We start from the raw sequence: 24,369 nt of genomic DNA, 5'->3' as shown, positions 1-24,369 counted from the left end.
TTGGGAGATTTATTTTGATCGCGACATTTATGTTAAGATCTTTTCTTGGGATGCATCCAGACCATTGTTGGGTCAGCCTTCCTCTTACGTTATGTTCTAGAATAATCTGTAAGCCATTTTGGCAAGTATATATAGAGTGTTTAGGCTTAGAGTTAGGCAAGCTTTTGGGGAAGAAGATTAGCGAGCAGAACTTAAGGTGCGAATTTGCAATTGGATCCTTGAATGTGAATGTATTTGTAATTGGCCGTAACCCAGAAGGCCTTACAGTTGGGCATGTATGAAGATATTTTGATAAATCAATAAAGTATTTCACTCTTCTTCCTCCTTTGGTTGTTGTTCTTTGTGTTTGCTTCCGTTGTGTTAACTCTTGCAAGGTGGTTTGGATAGCTAGGTGAGCCTCTGGCTCTAGTTATTCATCCCTTGCCTACGTCAGTTGGTATCAGAGCTTGAAGTTCGTCCTTGTGGAGATTAGATCGTGTAAAACCCTGATTTGGATTTGGTTGTAGGGTGGCAGATCTACGGATTTGACCTATAACTTGCAAAGGGTTACGATCTTGCAAGAACCTGATTTGTAAAGATGGTTCATGGTAAAGGAAATAATGTTGATAATGCTATACTGGATCAGTTGAGACAAATTGCAGCTAGATTAGATGCTGTGGAGACAGCCCAGAGGAAAGGAGCACATCTTGATGATGTATGTGATGATGAAGCAACAGCACCAAACCATTATCCACAGCCTAAAGAAGATCAAGATGAGGAAAGATTGTTGCAAATATTGTCTAGGGCAAATTCAAAGCCTGCTGTAAAAGTTGTTCCTTATGATGGAAAACTAGATACCAATGTTGTGTTGGATTGGATCTCTGATATGGAGAAGTTCTTTGAGTATGAAAACACTCCTGATAATAGAAAGGTGAAGATTGCAGTCACTAGGTTGAAAGGTCATGCATCACTATGGTGGGAGCACTTGCAAACTGATAGACGAAGGAAAGGAAAGGAGAAGATCAAAACTTGGCCAAAGATGGTGAAAAAGATAAAGAACAAATTCCTTCCTGCTGATTACCAAGTTAGCTTGTTGAGAAAGATGCAAAATTTGAAACAAAAGAACATGACTGTGAAAGAATATATCGAGGAATTCTATAAATTGGACATCAGATCTGGACATGTGGATGATGATGTGGAGGAAATTGCAAGGTACATTAATGGATTGAGATCTGGAATTCAGGATGAAATAAGTTTTGTGAAGTTGGAAAGTGTAGAAGAAGCGTATCAATATGCCTTGAAAGCTGAGGAGATCTTGACAAAGAAGCATGAACAAAGACAAAGAGGTAAAGGTGGTAGATTCCAGAGAGGCAGAGGTAGATCTTATGGAGAAAGTGGCAAATCTAATAGTTCTATGCAAGATAAAGGCAAATCTGAATGGAAGAATGATGACAAAGGCAAGACCAAATGAAAAAGTGGTAATTCTTACCGAGGAGGCACTAATTCTTATCGAGGAAGAGCTAATTCCTATTCTAAAGGTGGATTTCATGATTATTGTTTTAGATGTGGTAAAGAGGGACACAGATCTTTTGAATGTAGATCCTCTGAAAGTAGGCAAGGCAACAGAAATGTTGTGATTCAAAAAGATGATGAAGGTTCACCAAGTGGACCTGAGGCTGGAGAAAATTTGATGGTGAGAAGAACCTTACGTAATAAGGGAAGTGATGAGGAACCTGTTTTGATGAGAAATCTTTTCAAGACCAGATGTAAGATGGCCAGAAAATGCTGCAAGGTGATTATTGATAGTGGAAGTTCTACAAATTTGGCATCAGAAGAGATGATTACCAAGTTGCAATTGCAGAGGCTGAAACATCCCAAACCTTATAATGTTTCATGGATCAAAGATGAGCATAAGATATTGGTAAGTGAGCAATGCCTTGTGAAGTTCAAAATTGGACCTTACTTTGATGAAGTTTTGTGTGATATTATGCCCATGGATTGTTGTCATATTTTGTTGAGTAGACCTTGGCAATATGATAGATATGTTGTACATGATGGAAGATTGAATCAATATACTCTTTGGGTAAATGGGAAGAAACAAACATTATTGTCTTTGATTGAAAGTCCAAACGAGGTTAATTGTACTGCTATAAAAACTTGCATGGTTAATGGGAAACAATTTGAAAAGGAAATGAAAAGGAATCAAGTCTGTTTTACCATAGTTCCTAGAGGACCGAGTGTTGGTAGTAATGGTCAGGCAGCAGAAGCTAGTAATGACCAAGTGATAGCAGATAGTGACAGCCGAGTACCAACAGAAATTACAGAACTGCTGAATGAGTATAAAGACATTATTGCTGATGATATTTCTGATGGTTTACCTCTAGTAAGAAGCATAAGTCATTGTATGGATCTGCTTTCTAGAGCTAGTTTGCCAAACAAAGCACCATATAGATTCACAACTGCAAAAAATGAAACACTTAACAGACAAGTGCATGACTTGTTGCAGAAAGGTTTGATCAGAGAAAGCTTGAGTCCATGTGTTGTACCTGTTGTATTAGCACCTAAAAAGAATGGAGAATGGAGAATGTGTACTGATTCCAGAGCCATTAACAAAATCACAGTGAAATACAGGTTTCCTATGCCAAGGATGGATGACATGATGGATTGTTTGAGTGGAGCAAAGTATTTTACCAAGATTGATTTAAAGAGTGGCTATCATCAGATCAGAATCAGAGAAGGTGATGAATGGAAGGTTGCTTTCAAGACAAAAGATGGTTTGTATGAATGGTTGGTTATGCCTTTTGGTTTGACTAATGCACCTAGTACTTTCATGAGGTTGATGAATGAAGTTCTGAAAAGATTATTGGGTAAGTTTGTGATTGTTTATTTGGATGATATTATGAGATTCAGCAAGACTAAGGAAGAACATCTTGAGCATATTAGACAAGTATTGCAGAGGTTGAAAGAGGAAAAGTTGCTGATTAATCTGAAAAAGTGTTCTTTTATGCAAAAGGAGATTGTGTATTTGGGATTTGTGATTTTAGCTAATGGATTGAAGATGGATCTTGAGAAGCAATTTTGGAATGGCCTACACCTGAGAATGTGGGTGAGGTAAGATCATTTCATGGTTTGGCTAGTTTTTACAGAAAGTTTATAAAGAATTTCAGTGCTATTTATAATGCTATGACTGAAACAATGAGGGGAGATAAAAAAGAATTCAGGTGGACACATGGAGCTGATAAGAGTTTTGAGACTTTGAAACAAAAGGTTGTTGAATTACCTGTATTGGCTTTGCCTGATTTCAACAAAGTATTTCAAGTTGAATGTGATGCAAGTGGTAATGCAATAGGAGCTGTATTAAGTCAAGAAGGTAAACCCGTTGCTTTCTTTACTAAAAAGTTGAATGATGCTAAAAGGAAATATTCTGTGTATGATCAAAAGTTTTATGCTATTGTTCAAGCCTTGAAGAAGTGGAGACATTATTTGATTCCTAAAGAGTTTGTGTTGCATATTGATCATAAAGCTTTACAATACTTGGGAAGTCAACATAAATTGAATCAAAGACATATGAATTGGGTTGAATACTTGCAAAGTTTTACATTTGTGATCAAGCATAAGAGTGGAGTTACTAACGGAGTTGCTAATGCATTGAGTAGAAGACATTCTTTGTTGACTAAAATCAAGGTTGAAGTTCTCGGTTTTGATGAAATGGAAGAATTGTATGATGTTGATCCTGATTTTTCTGAAGCGTGGAGAGAGAGCAGAGCACCAAATCAGACTGACCACATAAGTAAGTATGATGAATATTTCATTCAAGACAATATGTTGTTCAAAGGTATTCAGTTGTATATTCCTAGAAGTCCTATAAGGTTGAATCTTATTAGGAAAAACATAGTGGTGGATTAGCTAGGCATTTTGGAATTGATAAGACATTGAGTTTGCTGAAAGAGAAGTATTATTGGCCACAAATGTATAAAGATGTTCAAAAATTTGTGTAGAGTTGTGGAGTTTTCAGAAATTTGTAAAGAGTTGTGGAGTTTGTCAAGGTTTGTATACACCTATTACTATTCTTGAGAAACCTTGGATTGACATCACTATGGATTTTGTTCTTGGATTGCCTAAAACAATGAAAGGGTATGATTCCATATTTGTTGTAGTGGACAGATTTTCTAAGATGGCTCATTTCATACCATGTAAGAAGACATCAGATACTGAGCATGTTGCTGAACTTTTCTTTAAAGAGAGTGTAAGATTGCATGGATTACCAAGAAGTATTATTTCAGACAGAGACAGTAAGTTTGTTGGCTATTTTTGGAAGACTTTGTGGAAGAAGATGGGTACTGAGCTGAAGTTCAGTTCTACATTCCATCCACAAACAGATGGACAAACAGAGGTTGTGAATAGAAGCTTGGGCAATTTGCTAAGATGTTTAGTTGGGAATAAGCCAAGTAATTGGGAGATAGTATCGGCACAAGCTGAATTTGCATATAATAATTTTGTGAATAGAAGTACAGGGAAGACACCTTTTGAGATTGTTACTGGAATGCATCCTAGAGGTATATCAGATTTGAGAGCTATTATTGATGAAGAAAAAAAAAGCATTGCAGAAGAAGAATTTGTTGATTTTATGGAGTCTTTGCATAAGGAAGTGAAGTTGAGGTTGGAACAAACTAATCAGAAGTATAAGGAGAATGCTGATCAGTCTAAAAGACACCATGATTTTCAAATTGGTGATGAGGTGATGGTTCCTCTAAAGAAAGGAAGATTCCCAGTTGGAACATACAGTAAGCTGAAGATGAAGAAATTTGGACCTTGTAAGATCTTGAAGAAGTTCGACAGTGGTAATGCTTATGAAGTTGAGTTACTTGATGACATGGATGTATCTCCTATATTCAATATTGCTGATTTGTATAAGTATCATGAGTCAGATGATGAAGTTGTTGTATTAGAAGATTATCCTAAGAAGCAGATTGAAGAAGTTGAACAGATATTGGACCAGAGTTGGCAGGAGCACAAGAGGAAAAGATTACTATGAATATTTGGTGAAGTGGAAGAACAAGCCTATTGAAGATGCTTCATGGATTTCTCAATCCGAGTTGGATTCCACTCAGATTGTGACATCTCAATGATTCAGGAGAATCATTCCTTTCAACCCCAGTTGTCTGATGTAGGAACATCTTGGGTTGCCTTCTTATCCTGCTCATTTTTGTTCATGTTGCATGTGTATGCTGAGTGACTCTTCATTGGCCAAGTTACCTAGTGTACGCCAAGTGACTCTTCATTAATCGAGTTACCCAATGTACACCAAGTGACTCTTCATTAACTGAGTTACCCAATGTATGTCAAGTGACTCTTCATTCGCCAAGTTACCCAGTGTATGCCAAGTGACTATTCATTCGCCAAGTTACTCTGTGTATGCCAAGTGACTCTTCATTAGCCGAGTTACCCAGTGTATGCCAAGTGACTCTTCATGTGCCGAGTTCTCAGTGTATGCCGAGTGTCAACATTTGGACGTGATTTCTACGAGTCGACTTGCGGGATTTATTTTGATCGCGACATTTATGTTAAGATCTTTTCTTGGGATGCGTCCCAACCATTGTTGGGTCAGCCTTCCTCTTATGTTATGTTCTAGAATAATCTGTAAGCCATTTTGGCAAGTATATATAGAGTGTTTAGGCTTAGAGTCAGGCAAGCTTTTGGGGAAGAAGATTAGCGAGCAGAACTGAAGGTGCGAATTTGCAGTTGGATCCTTGAATGTGAATGTATTTGTAATTGGCCGTAACCCAGAAGGCCTTACAGCTGGGCATGTATGAAGATATTTTGATGAATCAATAAAGTATTTCACTCTTCTTCCTCCTTTGGTTGTTGTTCTTTGTGTTTGCTTCCATTGTGTTAACTCTTGCAGGGTGGTTTGGATAGCTGAGTGAGCCTCTGGCCCTAGTTATTCATCCCTTGCCTGCGTCAAAAATCCTCATCAAGTCTCTTAGTCCATAAAAGTTTGTCAAATTAGGGGGCAACTTGGTGTAGTTGATAACATCAAAGGATCAAACAACAAATGAAAACACCTTCCACAAGCAAGGGTACAACAATAAAGAATTGACATCTTCCTCAAAAGAAAAAAAGTTACAATATGCAAAATAAACGATTACAGGATTGCAAGGTTTTTCATAAGAAGTTTTTAACCTAGCTCTAACACCATGAAAAATTAATTGCATGAAAGTATTAATGAACATACAACATATAAATAGCAATTTACAAGAGGGTTTAGCAACCACTAACTCAACCTTCGAACTCAAGCTAAAAATAGTAACTGTGTCATTTAATAAAGAAGCCTAAAGATAATATGAAAATGACCATTAACAGACCAGACACATTCATTCATTCATCCTCAACATTTTGATTGTCACATCTCGATGGGTTTATAACAGCTTTCAATTTACCTACTACCCAAACCACACAACAACTAACATTATTACTTGCAAAGACTTATTGAATAGATTAAGATTAACACTTTTATTATTATTTATTTTCTCTACATATTATTTACATACACACACTGATTAACCAATAATATTGTGGAACGAAAGCAAACTAAAACTCCCATGTGAGGACTATTTCCTAACAGAAGCACAAAAATGTCCCAAGATGTCACCCATCCTAGTACTCCCCTGATGCAACCACACTAACCGTGGAGTTTCCCCCACAATCAAGTCCATTTAGTTTGCTACCTCAAGCTACACTTATGGAGGACAAAAATATAATTAAATACAGACTGTTACAGATTAATCCCCATCTTCCAACCTCATACACATCAATCAACCAGCCTCATTAATAAATCTAAGAATGCCATTGTCCAAAGAAAAGTATAATCTTGGCAAGAGGTGTTTATTGGATAGAAAGGACAATCATAGGCAACCATAATTCATTATTTTCATTGGTTGCATCTCCTAGCAGAGCAAGCGACTGTCTCACAGAAGATACCCGGTACCGGTAAACTGCACACCTTGTAAGACATATTGATATAGACTTCAAAAACACCTTCAAATACATCTCTTCCACTTTTTAATGGCTGAATATCAGGTCTGATTTTAGGAAGCTAATGGAAATGTGAGATATTTGCAAATGGAACAAGGAGGAAATGCCATATCATTCAAAATATAATGCAGAAAATTGTTTCTATGAACAGAGTTATAGACCTGCCCATCTCCAATTGTAATGACTCAACTCTTATAACACAGCAACAAGTATACCTACTTCTTTCCTTTTGAGTACTACGCAATTACTGAGTGTGGGGTTGCTGATTTATTCTTCCAGAATGTTTATAAGATTCATATCATATGTGATTGAAATGCCAATTTAGATCACTCTTTAGTCAACACTGTTGAACTTATGAACATGGATAATTTGAATACAATCCTTGAAGCAAGCCATGAAGTGCTGACTCTGGACAACAGCTATAGTCCTCAAGGATTCCCATATATACCCAGCAGTTGCCAGAAACTGACTAACAACTCACTTTTAAAATCTTGTGCTTTTATTCATTGTCAGAATGCACTTACGTCAACATTACTGACAGCATAACTAAGCATCAAAGACAAGATAAGAGGGAGCTCAGGAGTTTGGACATGACATTGCCTTCACATTTATTTGTTTTAAAAGGGAAAAATAGGTTAGACATTCTTAATCGTGAAGAGAGGAAAAAAATAAAGTCTGTGACAACAGAAAACAAAAGGCAAAAAAGGCAAAAAAGTGACTACTCGTTCCACAAGATAGCTTCAAATAGAAGATTCAGATTTCTTTAGTGTAATTTCTAGGAGAAAGTACCAATCACTAGGTTGTGTAAAGTACAGATCTGTATCATGACATGCAATCCCAAAAATTACTCGTTTGAACTTTCAGGTATAAACAAACTGAGTTAATTTGTTTGAATGTGAAATATGAAAAATCATTACTATTGTTCATTGTGAGCAGAAAACAAATTGTTAGAAGAGCCATTGTCCATATTACAAGGTAATTGGTAAATACTTGCTTATTAATAACAGAGACCGAAAGGTCAATTTATACAAAAGGAAGAGACGATGTTTCCTTAGGAAATGATCGTAAAGAATAGAAACATTCTATTCCAGAGAAAGCAAAAAACGAAAGCAAACTAAAGCTAAAGATATTTACAAGATAACCATTAACTAATAATAGACGTCTTATCTATTATTGTAATACCCTCCCTTAATGGTTAATCTATCTAACACACCAAGCTGTCCTCTGAATTTGACAAACTTATCAGGACCAAGAGGCTTGGTGAGAATGTCTGCAGTCTGATCTGACGTAGGAACATACTACAGATCTATAGTCTCGTCTTCAACCAGCTGTCGTATGTAATGACAATGAACATCCACATGCTTGGTTCGTTCATGGAAGATTGGATTCCGTGCTAGCTTGATAACGCCTTCGTTATCAACAAACAGAGTAGTCGGTCCTGCTGGTGACATCTGCATATCCCCAAGCATCCGATGAAGCCAGACAGCTTCACATCCTGCCTTAACAGTCCCTCTATATTCAGCCTCTGTAGAAGAGAGAGAAACTGTCTGCTGCTTCTTGCTGGTCCATGTGACTGCACCGGATCCCAAACTGAACACATATCCAGATGTTGACTTTTTATCATCAACAGAGCCTGCCCAATCTGAATCTGTGAACCCACTGAGTTTAGGATTAGAACTCCGAGAATACAGAAGTCCATAATCAGAAGTGCCCTTCACATAACGAAGCACACGCTTTGCTGCCATCCAATGATCAGCCTTAGGAGCTGTCATAAAGCGTGAAATATAGCTGACTACGAAGCTGATATCAGGCCTAGTAGCAGATAGGTAGATGAGGCTGCCTACTAGTTGCCTATACGTAGTATCATCAACGAAAGGAGAATCAGACTTGGCTGATAACTTGAGACCTTTCTCCATAGGTGTAGATGCAGGTTTGCAATCCTGCATTCGGAATTTGTCTAACAAGGCTCTGGCATATTTGGACTGAGAGATGAATATACCAGAAGACTGTTGCCAAACTTCAACACCTAAGCAATAATGCATGAGCCCAAGGTCAGTCATATCAAAAGACTGGCATAAGTGTTGTTTGATTCCCTGAATCAAAGATGCCAAACTGCCAGTAATAATCAAATCATCCACGTAGATAACCAGAAGGATGATGTCACTGTCAGTAGTCTTGATGTACAGATTTGAGTCTGAAGAACTCCTCTTGAAGCCTTGATCACTGAGGTACGTATCAATCTTGATGTACCATGCCCGAGGGGCCTGCTTCAAACCATAGAGAGCTTTTACCAATCTGAGAACCTGATGGTCTTTACCAGCAACCTTGAAACCAGGAGGCTGCGTCATGTAGACCTCTTCATGGAGATCACCATTCAGGAAAGCACTCTTTACGTCCATCTGATGGACCTTCCAGCCAAACTGTGCTGCCATGGCTAAGACTAATCTGATGGTGCTCATCTTTGCAGTAGGAGCAAAGGTCTCCTCATAATCAATGCCCTGACGCTGAGAAAAGCCCTTTGCCACTAAACGAGCTTTGTACTTATCCAAAGTACCATCTGATTTGTATTTGATTTTGTAGACCCATTTACAGCTAATGGGTTTCTTCCCTGGGGGAAGATCAGAAAGGACCCAAGCGTTGTTCTTCAGCAAGCTCTGGTGTTCAGATTGCATGCCCTGTTCCCACTCTGGAATTCCTTTAGCCTCGGAATATGTTTGAGGTTCAAACACACTGTGAATGTTGGCCATAAGAGCAAAGTTAACAGAATCTATAGTTTTGCTCTTTTTCCGAGTAGTTCTCCCATCAATGAGCTCATCATCATGAAGATCAGCAAGTGTCTTAGCCCACCACTTAGGCCGGAGAGGAGAATGACCAACAATAGTACTAGGAGATGCTTGATCAGCAGGATCCTGATCAGAAGAATCTGGATCAAACTCAGGTGAAGAATCTTCAAAACGAGGTGATCCTGCAGGAGAAGCCGAAGGTGGCTGTACAGGTATCACTGGCAGGACTGGAGCTGTAGGAGCTACTGGAGCCCTCCCATCAGGTGGACCTAATGGAAGCCGAACTCCCAAATCATGAACCTGCATAGGCTGGTCTGCTGGATCAGGAACAGGAGAAACAAGCATGAATGGTCCTCGCTGCTCATCAAAGACTACATCGCGACTGTATATGAGACGAGATGTCTCAACATCAATAAGGCGGTAGGCTTTGTGAAGACTACTATATCCAGCAAGCATCAGTTTCTGACTCTTGGCATCCAACTTGGTGCGTGAAGCATCAGGGATCCAAACAAAAGCAAGAGAGCCAAAAACCTTCAAGTGACTGATTCTGGGCTTGCGACCTGACCAGGCCTCTTCCGGAGTTTTACCTTTGACCGCCACTGTGGGTGACCGGTTCAACAGATAAACTGCAGTGTTAACTGCTTCTGCCCAAAAACGCTTCGGAACATGTCTATGTTCGAGCATGGAACGAGCCATCTCAGTGATTGTCCTGTTCCGACGTTCAACTACACTGTTCTGTTGTGGCGTGTGGGGTGTGGTCAACTGGCGTTGGATGACATGTGTATCCAAGAAGCTGGAGAAAACATTAGAACAAAATTCCCCCCCATTGTCTGATCTAAGAGTAATAATAGATTTCCCAGACTCTTTTTCAACTAAGGGTTTAAACTTTTGAAATACAAAAAATGCATCGGATTTCTTTTTAAGGAAATACACCCACATTTTTCTACTGAAATCATCTAAAACAACAGAAAATACTTGTACCCAAGAACAGAAGGAGTGGCCATAGGGCCGCAGATATCAGCATGAACAAGCTGAAGTACTTGAGAAGCTCGCCAAGAATCGCCACTGGGGAAAGGTGTGCAATGTTGCTTCCCAGCCTGACATGCGTCACAAACTCCAAGGTGTTGGGTTTGAATCTCTGGCAAACCAAGAACAAGCTCATCCCGAGCAAGTTGTGAGAGATAATGCACATTTAAGTGCCCATATCGCTGATGCCAAAGTGTGTTGATGGAAGATCGCCGAGCAGCCATAGCTAAGTCCTGAGAATCACCAGAATCAGTAAGTCTGAAAAGACCATGATCCTCAAGACCAACTGCAATAGTAGACTTAGTCGCCCGATCAGTGATGGTGCACTGATGTGAACTGAAGGTGACTGCCAAGTGTGGAGAATGTCGCAGCAACTGACTGACCGAGAGTAGATTTAGTTCCATCCCTGGAACGTAGTACACATCAAGGAATATGAGCTTCCTCCCAACAGACTGAATTTGAATGTTGCCTTTACCAACAACCGTGTACTCTTCTCCACCACCAAAGATAATAGAATCTGAATAAGGCTGGTAGTCAGTAAACCAATCTCTGCGATGAGTGAAATGTCGAGAGGCACCTGAATCAATGTACCAGGCAGATGACTGTACATGATCTGCAGGTCTTTTAGCCATGAAGGCATAAAAGGCAAATTCCACCTGCTCAGTGTGCTCTGCACTGTTCGCTTTGGGTTGCGAACCTGATTGCTTAGACTGGGCAGCTAAGCGTTTCCGACATGCAACCTTCATGTGACCATACTTGTGGCAATAGTTGCATTGAATGTTCTTCTTTTTGCTACCATCAGATGCTGGAGCAGAAGACTTCTGCTGAGATGGTTGCTGAAACTTGCCCTTATCCTTCTGAAAGGATTTCGCAGCAAAGGCTTGCTCAGTGGAGGTGGAACTGGAGCTGCTACCGAACTGTTGTTTCCACCGATCTTGCTGAAGTAGAAGGGTGCAGAGATCAGTGAACTTTAGATCAACACCAGTAGATGTGATGTTGAGAGTCTCGATAAAATGCTCATAGGAATTTGGTAAACTCCGAAGAGTGATTACCACAATATCCTCTTCCTCCATCTTGCGACCGATGGCAAGTAACTGATCACGGATTTCCTGAATCCGATTCAAGTGTGCCTGGAGCGAGGTGCGCTCATCTCTGACAAATATTCTGCTCGAGCATAATTCCAAATTCAATGGTCGCAATTATGGAACCTGGAAGTAGCGCATCATCGCAATCTTCGAATATCGAAACACCGATCAACTTGTTCTAGGTGTTAAGCAGCGTCCGACTTCTCCAGGCAAAAATACGGAAGACCCAGAAGAATCAAAGAATGACCCAAAAGAGAGCTCGAAAAACCCAGAAGGAATCTGCTGTCATTTTCTAAATCCGCTGGCTCGAAAATCGAGGCACCCAGAAAAAACGGACGACAACCCAGTTGAGCTCTCGAAAAACCCACCAAGTAGGGTTTCGAAAAAAATGGCCCTAGCTGAAAAAAGCTTGAAAAAACTTCAGATTTCTTGATGAAAAATGGTCGAATCTGCTTCCCAGAGCACGATGACAGACTGAGACGGCTAAGAGCATGAAGATTTGATACAGAAACATGCAGATTTTCACCCCAAAAATGCGAGTCTTCAAAAAATGGCCACGATTTCCACGCGATTTGCAGACCCGTAATTCGGGAATTTCTCCAAGCAGAAAAACCCTAGGTGGGTTTTCGAGAAATTAGCTGAAATAATTTTGGAAAAATTTAAACAAATAATTTCAAGAAGAAATTATAAATTTTTCCGAAAAAATTTAAGTATTTAGCTCTGATACCATATTACAAGGTAATTGGTAAATACTTGCTTATTAATAACAGAGACCGAAAGGTCAATTTATACAAAAGGAAGAGACGATGTTTCCTTAGGAAACGATCGTAAAGAATAGAAACATTCTATTCCAGAGAAAGCAAAAAACGAAAGCAAACTAAAGCTAAAGATATTTACAAGATAACCATTAACTAATAATAGACGTCTTATCTATTATTGTAATAGTCCAAACATATAAGTTCATAACCATGTTCCCTTATCCTTGACAGAAGAAAGCACTGGCCATTTTGAATTTATTTTTGTCCAAGAATTAATATTGGATCCTAAACTGGTTATTACAGCTAGCATATAAGAATACATTAACACTGCATGAATGTGGGGCCAAATGCTTAATCAATGGGCTAAGTATATGCCTAAGATGAGAAATTTAATGTCATACATGGTACAGAAAACCTATACAAAGACAGGATCATTTTAATAGACAGGACAAAAATCACATAAAGCTTCAAAGTATAATTAAATGAAAGCAAAGATTACCAAGATGACTGTAGAAAGAAATTTAAAAAATATTAGTTTCACTTCTTGGTAGGTCTAGAACATTACAAATTGATATACAGCAAAATATGTATCTTAATATGCACCACTTACCGGTTTTGGTGCAGTGCTTGGAGACAACAAAGGACAAAGCGTTTTACTCTGTATATTACAATGTGTTGATCTGTAGAAGGATTCCCATCTACAAATATGTCTAATATATTACCTGTCATAAAGAAAATATTCTGTAAGTAACCGATCCTGTCAATCATCCCACTTCTGTTGCAATGTGTTGTATATGTATGTGCAAAAGAGTTGCATGAAAAAGTTCATTTTAAAATAGTTTTCCAAGTTATCTAAATGACAGTTCTTATCCCAGAATTAGAACCGTACACAATTAAAAAGAATCTTACCAAAATGCTTATATTAAAGGACCTCCAAAAACATTTAAAATATAAATAAAAACCTATAACAATGCGTTTTTTACCTCTATGTTTCCCATATTACATTACAGAAATTTTTTAAATAGCATTTAGAATATTTCTACAGATATTCTACCCTGTGTGCATGCAAGGCAAAATTTGCAACAAACTAACAAGATTAGCAATAACTCTCTTACAATTCGCTTAGAAAAACAACCATTTCATTTCTTTGCAATTGACATTTTCACAAGCTGACCATTTTCAGTGATTTCAAACAAATAAAAAATAACAATACAATGCACAAAGTTAATTATTCATGTGCACATCAAGCATGCCCTAAGCATTTTGCTTTTAAAAACTTCCTTATTGGAATAGGGGAACCTCTAACCATAGTTTGCAGAATCGAACTCAAAGAGTACTCGGCAAGCCCAAAATTTTCAACTCAGAAAAAACTCGGCATATACTCAACAAAAACTCGGGGAAAACTCAGCAACTCAGAAAGTACTAAAATTTAAAATCTCTTTAAGAAACATATTTTTTTGTAGAATACAATTATAAAATGTATTAAATTAGTAATTGACGTTTCAATAGAGAAAATGTATAGTTTTATAGCACTAAAATGATGTGAAAAATGTATGTAATCCAATGTTTTCCCTGCATCAACATTTTTACATACGTTTTTTAACATCTGTAAATACACGAGAGTTAAACTTGAGAGTAATCGCCCAGCAAAAAAACTTGAGAGTACTCGGAGAGTTTGCAAACTATGCCTCTAACTCCCACACATGAAAGGTGGTTGTGTAATAAAAATGGTTACATTTTAGTGACAGCATTAAATAAAATTAAAGCAGCAACCACGCTTTCCCTACACCATGATAAAGGCAGACAATTAACTCACCCAAGTATTACTTCACCTCAAAGTTTAGATTTAGTTCAGCTCCATTAGAAACATACTTTACATTAACTTTGTTGATTATGCTATCATTGATGCCAAATGTTGATGAACAAGGCCGTATAAATCTCAAAGGATTACTCAAAGTAAATGAAAATTGATTCAGCTGTTTGCTTGGTTGCTTGAGGGGCTTGACATGCTTGACGTGTTTGAGCTGCTTGTCTAGCTGAGTTACATGGTTGTCTAGTTGAGCTACATAGTTGTCTAGTTGAGCTGGTTGAGAGTCCGATTGAGCTGCCTACTTGTCTACCTACTTGTCTACTGTATTGTGCCAAGTCAGTCTAGCTGCCATGTTAGATCTTTGGCCAAGTCAGATGGTTATGTCATTGGAGCAATATCATTGAAGCATGATTAAATTAAAAGGAGAATCGATTAAATAATTCTAAATTAAGGTATCTGGGGGCAGCTTATCTAATATAAGTAGCTTCTTCAATAGTTTGTAATGTTTTTTTGCATTTAAGGGAACCATTTTTGTTCTGCAGGAATCAATATTGCTTAGTCACTCCTGTAAATAGTGTTCATTAAGTCAAGCTGAGTCATTGAGTGGATACATGCTATCTATAAGTGAAGCAACTTAGTACTCCCTTGGTTCAATACTTGGTCATCAAAAAGACAAAAGATTCCTTCAGCAGCGATAACATTAATTACTGGGCGGTTCTTTTATATTTTGGTTGTGACACTACCTTTTTTATTCTGAAGCTCAGGGTTTGCTACGTATATATGTAATGTGCCAGTTTTGGAACATTAGAAGTTGATTAAATAATAAAATTAAGTTGTCAAATTATATCAAGTTAAATGATGACCTCGTTTAATTATTTAATAAAGTATTAAAATGTCTTTTATGGAGGCTAGTGAAAAATTAAAAATGTTATTTTATGTTGAAGACAGAAAATAAAGAGGTGGGGAAAAGCAATCTGAAGAGACGGGCAGAAGGAAAACAAAGAGTTACAGAGAGATGCCATAAAAGAACATTGAAAAACTTATTCTCATATGCTTGGTTTATATTTGGTTATTGTTTTCTCTTGGCGAATTATAGGAAGCTTTGGCTTTCAGATTTGAAACCCTGGGTATTTATAATGGAGTTCACAGCTAGGCAAGATTGTGAAGTCCTAATCTAAAGACAATTCTTGCAGTAGTAGAGGTATTTCATATTTGTTATGAAAACAAGGTTGTAATAATCTATAAACTTTAATGGCAGCATTCATATCTCTAATTTAATGTAGTGCCTCCCGTGTTTGCATTTTGTTCCAAGTGTATTTTGACCTGAGAGATACTTTAATTATTATTACTTGTTTATTTGTATGATAAGATGTTTTGTTGACTATACATTACTTTGATTACCAATATCATATCTGTTAGATGCTAGATGATGTTGCTATTCAATTTGATCATATTTGCATGAAGATGCTAGTGATGTGGCATGATGCTTTATGATGATGTCTGATTTATTTTGTATTTGGACTTAGATTATGGTTTATTTTTATATCAGATGGATGTTGTCTAATTCATTGTTGGTGTACTATGTTTTGGACATTTGTCTTTTACCTTCAGTAGATATATGCTAATATAGCTGTAAATGATCATTTAAATGATGTATCGTGTAATTATATGTTGTTATGTTGTATTGCACCACTACTATGCGTTGTTGCCCATTGGTGCTAGTAGGAAGCGAGAATGGAGCCGTAATCACTAGCTTGTGAGATCTGCATGGTGTCTCATTCTGCTCAACGTGATTATATGTTTTGGTTGTGCTTTAGCTATTTATATATTGAGCATCTATACTTGATGTTTGCTTGTTTACTAAGTAGGTACCAAGTACATTCATCCTAACTACAAGATTTGAGTGTGTACATATATCCTAGGCAGTGGTGCTGGAAGATAGTGACCTTGACCTTTCACATTGAGCCAATGTCGTCCCTGTATGGACGATGTATCCATGTTAATTATTACTACTCCATCTGTTAATGTGGTGAATCCGGATTCATTATACATTATATGACTAGTCCAGTGAGTGTGTTTGCGCATTTAAGGTTCCATAGTTGTCACAGAAAATCTTAAATTAAAATGTTGATTGAATGGTTGTAGGGAAATTTTAATGATTTAATTTATTTATTTTTATTACTGGCTAATTTGTCATAGTTGAATTTCAAATACCTCGAATTCTTATTTAATTTGGGAAAAGGGTCAATTAGTTTATTACGTAGTTAATCTTCTAATTTATAAGTCATTTTTAATTAAACTGATTATATTAGGCAAAAAGTGAATTTTTACGCTCACTTCTCCTTTGTTGAATTTAAAATTTGTGAGTTTGCTCTAAAACACTCTTTGGAGAGTTTAGAGATTGGTTCATTATGAGAGATTTCCTTGTTGGATCACCACGAGAATAGTCTCATTGGATTCGTAACAACAATCTCCATCTCCCCTGCGATTTTTTCACCTTGCTTGTTGTTTTTCTCCAATTATTCCTCTCATTTCCTGGTCTCAAACTTCTAGAGTGAGGTAGGGCTCTCTCATTTCTTTTGTTTGACTTCATTTTAATATCAACCCAGTTGGTCAGGTATGAACATTTGTTTAGTATTGTGATTAAAAATGTAAGGTTATGCCTTGTTATGCTGCTGGATTTTGCATGTGTGCCCAGAAAGGGAATTTTATTTGGTTTTTGAGAATTTGAATGTATTTTGGAAGTGGATATTTTATTTCATTGTATTCTGAGATGTTTGATTTTTGGGCATTTTTCTCATGCCTCATTTTGTGTCGCCCAGATTTGAGCTCCGATTTTGTGGCATGAATATGGATGAATTCTTACCTGAAGATTGAGCTGACATGAATTTTCATATCTAATAGTAACACAGTTAGGAGCATTTCATTCTAGCTATTTTGAATCAGCTTTTGAGCATGGTCCCTGTACTTATTGGTGGGTGTTGGCATTCGAATCAATTTGTCTTCTCAATAGTATGATATCGAACAACTACTTGATATTTGTTGTGGCAAAACAACTCAAATGCCTCAATTTATACCAATAGATGTTTTAGAAACTATCGGTTACACCATACCCAAGAAGAACAAGATAAAGACCAAGTCATTTATTCTGAAAATCCATCCTTGGGACAAGCAATTCATTCATTATGTCAGTCTGTAGATTGAAGTCCTGGAAGGGGTATGTAGCAATATTACCATGAAGGAGGTAGCATCGTGATTTAAGATGTGTGGGGAAGGAAACAAACTTTCCTCTATAACAGCTTCATATAATCCATGAGACACTCTCACATTCACTTGCAACATCAAATCTTTCATTATCGGGCTTCTTTCACAACACTCCCTTATTTGGCCCGGAAACTCAACAAATTAAAATTGGTGAGCTTCAAGGGACAATTGGAACTGAAGCATTGTATAAACACAACACAAATACTTCAGTGTGATAAGTTCATACATTAAGGAAACAGAAAGGAGACATCTTTAGCTTGCCAAGATATGACTGCTTAAAGGCTCACTTCCATGTCATTTCCCAACCTTATTGTACATCATATTGTAATGGGGAGAAAGCAGAGTAATTCTCATCTATGCATGGGAGTGACTAGCTAAAGGACTTTACTATCTGAGATGATGTTTCTTCTTGGTGTCCTCTTAAGCACCTCGTGACAGAAACCAACCCATCATTCTTGACAAGATCGGTGATCTTCTCAAGAGTGTGATCTTCAATTCATTTGTGGAGTGTATTCTAAGCTTTTGAACATCATGTTGGCTTCTTCACCTTTTTGAAAAGTTGCTATTGCATTTAGGGTCTATTTAGTGAAATCTCTGAACTGATGAATGCCTACAGAATATGCTTCAGATGTTTGGTTTGTTGCTTCTTGTTTTTTGGTTGTAAGGATTTTCAAGTATATAATGGGCAGATTGGCTTTAAAGTAGACAAGAAAACCCATTCTTATCTAACATTAACCATTAGTGTATTATTGTTGTTTGATTGAGAATTTAACGTTGTCTCAAAATGTCAGAACTGGCATATATGCCTGAATTTCCTTTTTTATATATAAAATTCAGTTAGAATTCAACCTGGCGATGAACATGGACATGGCACCAATTTAGTTCAGTTTAATATTGATTTTTAGGCCGAGTTCAGTTATTGAGACTAGTTTTCGTTCCAGATTACTAACTTCAAATTGAGATTGAAAACAAAGGAACATTAATGCAAACTATTTGACAAAATGATAAAATCATAAAACTAGCAATCTGGGGCAGTTTCATCAGATTTATAAAAGTATCACAAGGCTTTGCATCTAATGATAAACAAACCATTAAAACTGGAAGTCTGAAACGCTAAGTACAGCAACATTCAGACCTAATTTTTTGTTCTGAAAATTGGATTATGATGTGCAACTCTATTCATGCATCATTCTAGAAAAGAGCATTGTTACATTTACAAGAAGACAATTGAAAATAAGTTTGGGACAATGGAGAATCTGAAAAGTTATCTTTTCTCAAAGGAATTTAATGGTACATTCAGTAGTAATCAGCTACAAGGCTTGCAAGAGGAAAAGGAAATAGGGAACAAATTGTATATCCTTGGATAGCAGTTGGAGTCAATACAATGTAGGGATGGTGTCCTTTGCAAAACTGGAGGAATTGGATTTATGCTTATCCAAAGTAGACCAGTCTGATTGGAGGCTCTTGAATTGGGCCCTGCAGCCTACAATGGTTGTCTTAGCACAACACGGGTTACTCAAACATTTGAGAGAAGATGTGAGCCTATCAGTTGCCTCGTGTTAATGACCTTATCAGAATAACAACACCAGTCACACCTTGCAGTGACAACATACTAAAAGGGGTATCATAGCAGATTATGGACAGCCTATGTGGGCTACATGATGGCAAGGGCCCTACTTTTGGTAAGAAGGTAAAGATTCTAGAGCTCATAGAAAAAACCAGACTTTTCATTCCCATGTTGGACCTTGGTTGTGAAGAGATGATTCCACAATTGTTCAATGTGTCTTAAGAGAATTAAAGAAACATCATCAAGACATTGTGAGATCTAGCATTAAAAGAATCATGTCATTAATATCAGATGAGGATGATGACACATGTAAGCAATTACAATCAAATTTGCTAGTCATTTGGAGTGGTGAGCATAAGATCTCACTAATGGCTTATAAGCTCGCCAAGGATTTCATTGAACATAAAATAGAAAAGTTTCAGGATCGCATAATGGACAATGGGCTAATTTCTATGGGCATACAGCATATTTACACCACCCTGGAGGACGCAGGTACATTTTCTGTAAACTCTGTACATTCGAGTATTTGGTCAATACAATTATCAGTTTTTTCGAGTTTCATTCTCTTTCAGTTTCACTTTCATATTGCATTCTTTGGACAATTATCTCCAGTTTGAATTTTGCAGTTTCTTTATGCGACACAAGAGAAGAACCGAACGCCAAACAGGACAAAAGAAAGAAGCACCAAGCAGGAGAAGACTTAATCCAATTTCTGCCAGAGATAGGAGTGCAATACTGTTATTTATTCTTTTGCTGATTTTTAATTTGGAAAACTAAAATTTATTAAACCTTCTTTTTTAATTTTTTCCCCTGATTACAACACTCCAAGGTAAGCGAAAAGGTATTACTAAACAGTGGAGTTCATCATGAAGTTCAAATTACTAAAACCAAAAGACTCAAGTTTATTAGGAGTCAACGATGGTCTCTACAAATGGAGGATATCAAAGCAAGGTCATGGCAGTATGACAAAATCGAGCCTTTGGTGCACAGATTTGCAATCTTCATTCAATCAATGATTTGGGAACCAGGTAACATAAACCATGGAGAAAACAAGAGGTGAGATGAAGAACCCTGAAGGGAAATTCAAGGGAATCCTTCCAAAGAACATCATTTTTAAAAGTAGTGACAGAGTAAATAATAGAGTCAAATGAGAAATAATAAAGGTACTAAATAGGTATATGGATAAATTGAAATTTTAGGTATTTCAAAGTAATGGTCAATATTGTGACAGCATGTTATGTGCTCAAACATAGGGTATAATTACTAGCACATATATAGATGTTAAGATTTCAAGCATAAAAAGGCAAGAGCCTACAACACAACGGTAACTTGAGAGCCTCTTATCTAGGAGGTCATCGGTTTGAGTCTACTCAAGCTTAACACACAATAATAATTAATTTCAACAAATAATAATAACTAATCTAGGCTTCGGCCCATTGCCTATCAAAAAAACAAAAAAGATTTCAAGCATTAATACAAATGTGGTTACTACCTATGATATAAAGTTTACAGTGCTTTCCTGCTTCAAGTAGAAAAATCTACAAATTCTTTCATTTAATTAAATATCATAGACAAATGGCAGTCTGGCTCAAGAGTTGAATATAAAAAAACAATATATAATAATAATCTAAGCCAGAAATGCACACAGCTAACAAAATATAACATACAACGGGGTAACATTAAAAATTTGTCAAGATTTCACTGGCAAGCATCTCTTTGAAGAACCTACAACATGCTCTGATGGATCTCTCTACCAGACCTTGCTCCACCAAAGCCAAAACAAAAACAAATGAAGCCTCAAGGAACATCTCTTTGAAGGACCTTTATAGGTCCAAAGCCAAAATAATTGCAAGTAATTTCATTGGTTGCAATCAGTGGAGAAAATATTGTCATCTATCCTAACTGTGTCTAAATCTAAAAATTTTGAGTCTTACCAACTAACATGTGCTTACATTTTTCCTTTTTGAAATATCCAAAGGATATATCCTTTCTCAAATGGTTCCATCTCAACTTTACTGTGTAAAGCAAACTAGATCACAAATTCTTCACAGGTATGTCAGAAATACTCTGGGTTAATTTACCGAGAAAGTGAACTACAAGAGGCTGACATTTTACAGTGAGAAAATGCAATTTAAAATTTCTCAAGAAGTAAAATTATGAGGGCTTAAATAACAATTGTATGAATCTTCTAATAACATATTTGATCTTTGCAGTACATCTGAAATGCCATAAGTTATGGCATGAATAGAAATTGCAGGAGTATTTTGACACTATATTTAATCTTAGCAGAACATCTGAAATGCCATAAATTAACATAATAATCTAATTGTTATGTTGCATAAAGCTTACCAGATGCTTGCACAGACTGACAAAGTAACCGACAAGCTCCCACGAGGCGAATAACATCCTCACTGTTATTTGCTCGAAAGAAGAACAACAACTGGCAAAGATATTTGGAACTCGGCTTGAAAGCATTCCTAAAAAAAGCAGAACTTGTTATGCAACAATTTTCCTAAACAAGTTTCTTTAATCAATCAGATGAAGAGCTCAGGAGTCAGTTTGCAAAATAACTTTTGCTATAGCATCAAAGAGAAATTTAGAGAGATAATATTGGTAGGAAAACTAAATGTAGGCATGGATAACTGTCAATAGACCCACCTGTCAGCCCGTTCACCATTCTCTCCAAATTGCATACAAAACTTTTGTCGTATTTCAGACCTTGCAATTGCCACAGCCTTTCTACCTCTAAAGCATTTCTGCCATTCACACACCAAACACAATTAATACACTATCCTCAATACCAAATAAGAAGCTTGTCCTTAATAAGAAGTAAGATATTTACATATGCATGGATGCAAATTTGAGGTCATTGTATAACAACCTTGTTATTTGAAATAAAGATCAATATAACCAGCAATTCTAACTAAATCAACAAAAAAAGATCCAGTGACTAGCAAGCATAAGCATTTCCTATTTGTGGCTTATCCAAATATGAAAACTGTGGTTTATCACAATATGCAAATATACCAAAATCTTTGAACAATTGCAAATTTCTATGCAACATTTACAATTTCCTCACCTTCAATGCTTCTGCACTATCATAAAGGCTAAGTTAAGTTTTTATCCACAAATAATCTTTATTTTAATCCACAAACAATCTTAAATTTTTATTTGCTAACAATCATTACAATTTATTTCCCTTGAATGATATATGCTGTCATAAAGAATAAAATTTACTTTTATCCAAAAAGTGGCTTGCACTAACTATGTTAGACATTGTGGATGCCATGTTTACAGTTATCAAATCAATAAGTTCCTGAACCCAAAAGAAAATGTACATCCTATAGCTTATATGAGGTTTGTTAATTGTATCCAAGACATTTTCATTACATGTGAAAAATAATTTGATAGGAAGATCTCTGTCTGTCTTCTTGAGAGTTTCTCACATTTCCTGCCAATGCAAATGCACTGTCACAAGGAATAAAATTGGCATTTGTCACAACTATCAAAACTGAACTTATCACACCCAATGCTATGGATATCATCTGACCAGGTGCTACAAGCTATGCAGGAGATAATGCATGAATTGGACAGTAGAAAAAATTGAGCATACAGAAGCATAATAACAAACAACAAATGGGCTGGAGGCCTGGCTTGCTTGGCAAGAGCTTTCCTGCAGTAAAGCATGACATTGAAGTTCCTGTGGTAAAGCATGACATCACAAGGCCCAGTCTCCCCCCAGCCCATGTGTTACTGGATGACATGTTGCACCAGTGTCATTAGTAATGTCCTTGGTAAGTTTGGACTTTGGACATAATTATTACATGTTTAATTCAACTTAGCATTATATGTCCTAAGAACAAAATATTCATAAACTGGAAGTAACAATCATTCTTGTATATCCAAATATATTACTATTTGACTTAAGGATGGAAGGTGTGAGTGTTATCCAAGTTGCCTAGATACCAACGCAATGGATTCCCTCAAAGTTTAAGTGTCCAAGTCCGTATCCACCAAGGCTTATGGAACGCTGACCCCTACCATGTCTGGCACAAATATCCATTGCTTGGATTTATACAAGCCCCTCCTTGGAAACATTTTAGCTCCCTTCTCTCAACCCAAAATAGTAATAAGTTCTGAGCATATACATATATATTTTAAAAATATTGTGTATTATATGTATGTATGTATGTATGTTCTCTTACTATTAATGAAAGTATATATATACATATGACCTTTTTGTGGTTCCTCCATCTTCGTGGCTTTGCTGATTCTAGGAAGGGTCGCGAGAGATATCCCTACCTCGCCTATTGTTCATTGGAGTCACTGGTTGCAGTCCCTTTCCAACCAGTCCCGTGGTTGGTTTATTGGGGCTGCCTCCCTTCTAAGTACTATCAAGATCTCAATTGACCATTTGTTCCCGTTCCATTACTCTTTAGGTGCTCCTCCCCATCTCCTTTCCTTGAGGTAGGATTTCAACAAATGCATCAAAGATGATATGTATAGATTGGACATTTACACTACTTGGGTTAACCCTTGCGGAGGCCTTCGACTGAAGATGGCAATCTATGTTGAGCACTTCTTAGAGATTCAGAATGGCATCATTATTTAATATTTGCCCTTCTTACACCTCTTGGCATTGGCAGCACTCTCTTGAGATCCCTTTTGAACTTTTTAGAGTTGGTTCCCAACATCTCCATGTTGAGACTAACCACTTATTGGATAGAGGCGATGGGATTTGTCAGTTGTGCACTCTTAGCCAGGTGGAGTCCGTGAAGCACTTTATTTTCCGTTACCCCATATATGATGAGATCGGAGGAAGGTTCTTTTGTCTCTTTAGATAATCTTGTTCCATTTCGTCTTTCTTCAAGTACACGGATCAGCAATGTATGGTCCTATATGTCCAAGAGGCTACCAGCTTGCGGGACCACATCTTCAATGCCCTCAACATCCTTTACTAGATCAGCTCGTTACCTCTTTCTTTCAAGGATGATTTGGAGCACCAAAAGGCACTTGGAACCGCCTTCCCAATCTAGATCAGTGAGGCCCAAGAGATCCTACT

The 24,369-nt window shown here is 37.1% G+C and overlaps 1 protein-coding gene across 1 annotated transcript in view; it reads right to left on the bottom strand.

Annotated features, from left to right (window-relative positions):
- UPL6 (ubiquitin protein ligase 6) overlaps positions 1-24,369 on the bottom strand; it is a 326,331-nt gene that overhangs the window by 282,721 nt on the left and 19,241 nt on the right. Inside the window, exons 2-4 of the mRNA XM_089829692.1 lie at positions 21,966-22,063; positions 21,657-21,784; positions 13,277-13,388 (exon numbers count right to left, since the gene is read on the bottom strand). Coding sequence (XP_089685818.1) covers positions 13,277-13,388; positions 21,657-21,784; positions 21,966-22,063 — 338 coding nt within the window. The remainder of the gene's footprint in view (positions 1-13,276; positions 13,389-21,656; positions 21,785-21,965; positions 22,064-24,369) is intronic.

This window comes from Cupressus sempervirens, chromosome 1 (genome assembly GCF_028749045.1).
Source record: "Cupressus sempervirens isolate cs-2001-9-10 chromosome 1, ASM2874904v1, whole genome shotgun sequence".
In the NCBI taxonomy this organism is placed as follows: domain Eukaryota; kingdom Viridiplantae; phylum Streptophyta; class Pinopsida; order Cupressales; family Cupressaceae; genus Cupressus; species Cupressus sempervirens.
Note: the sequence above shows the minus strand (reverse complement) of the source record. Positions and strands in the feature narration are given on the sequence as shown.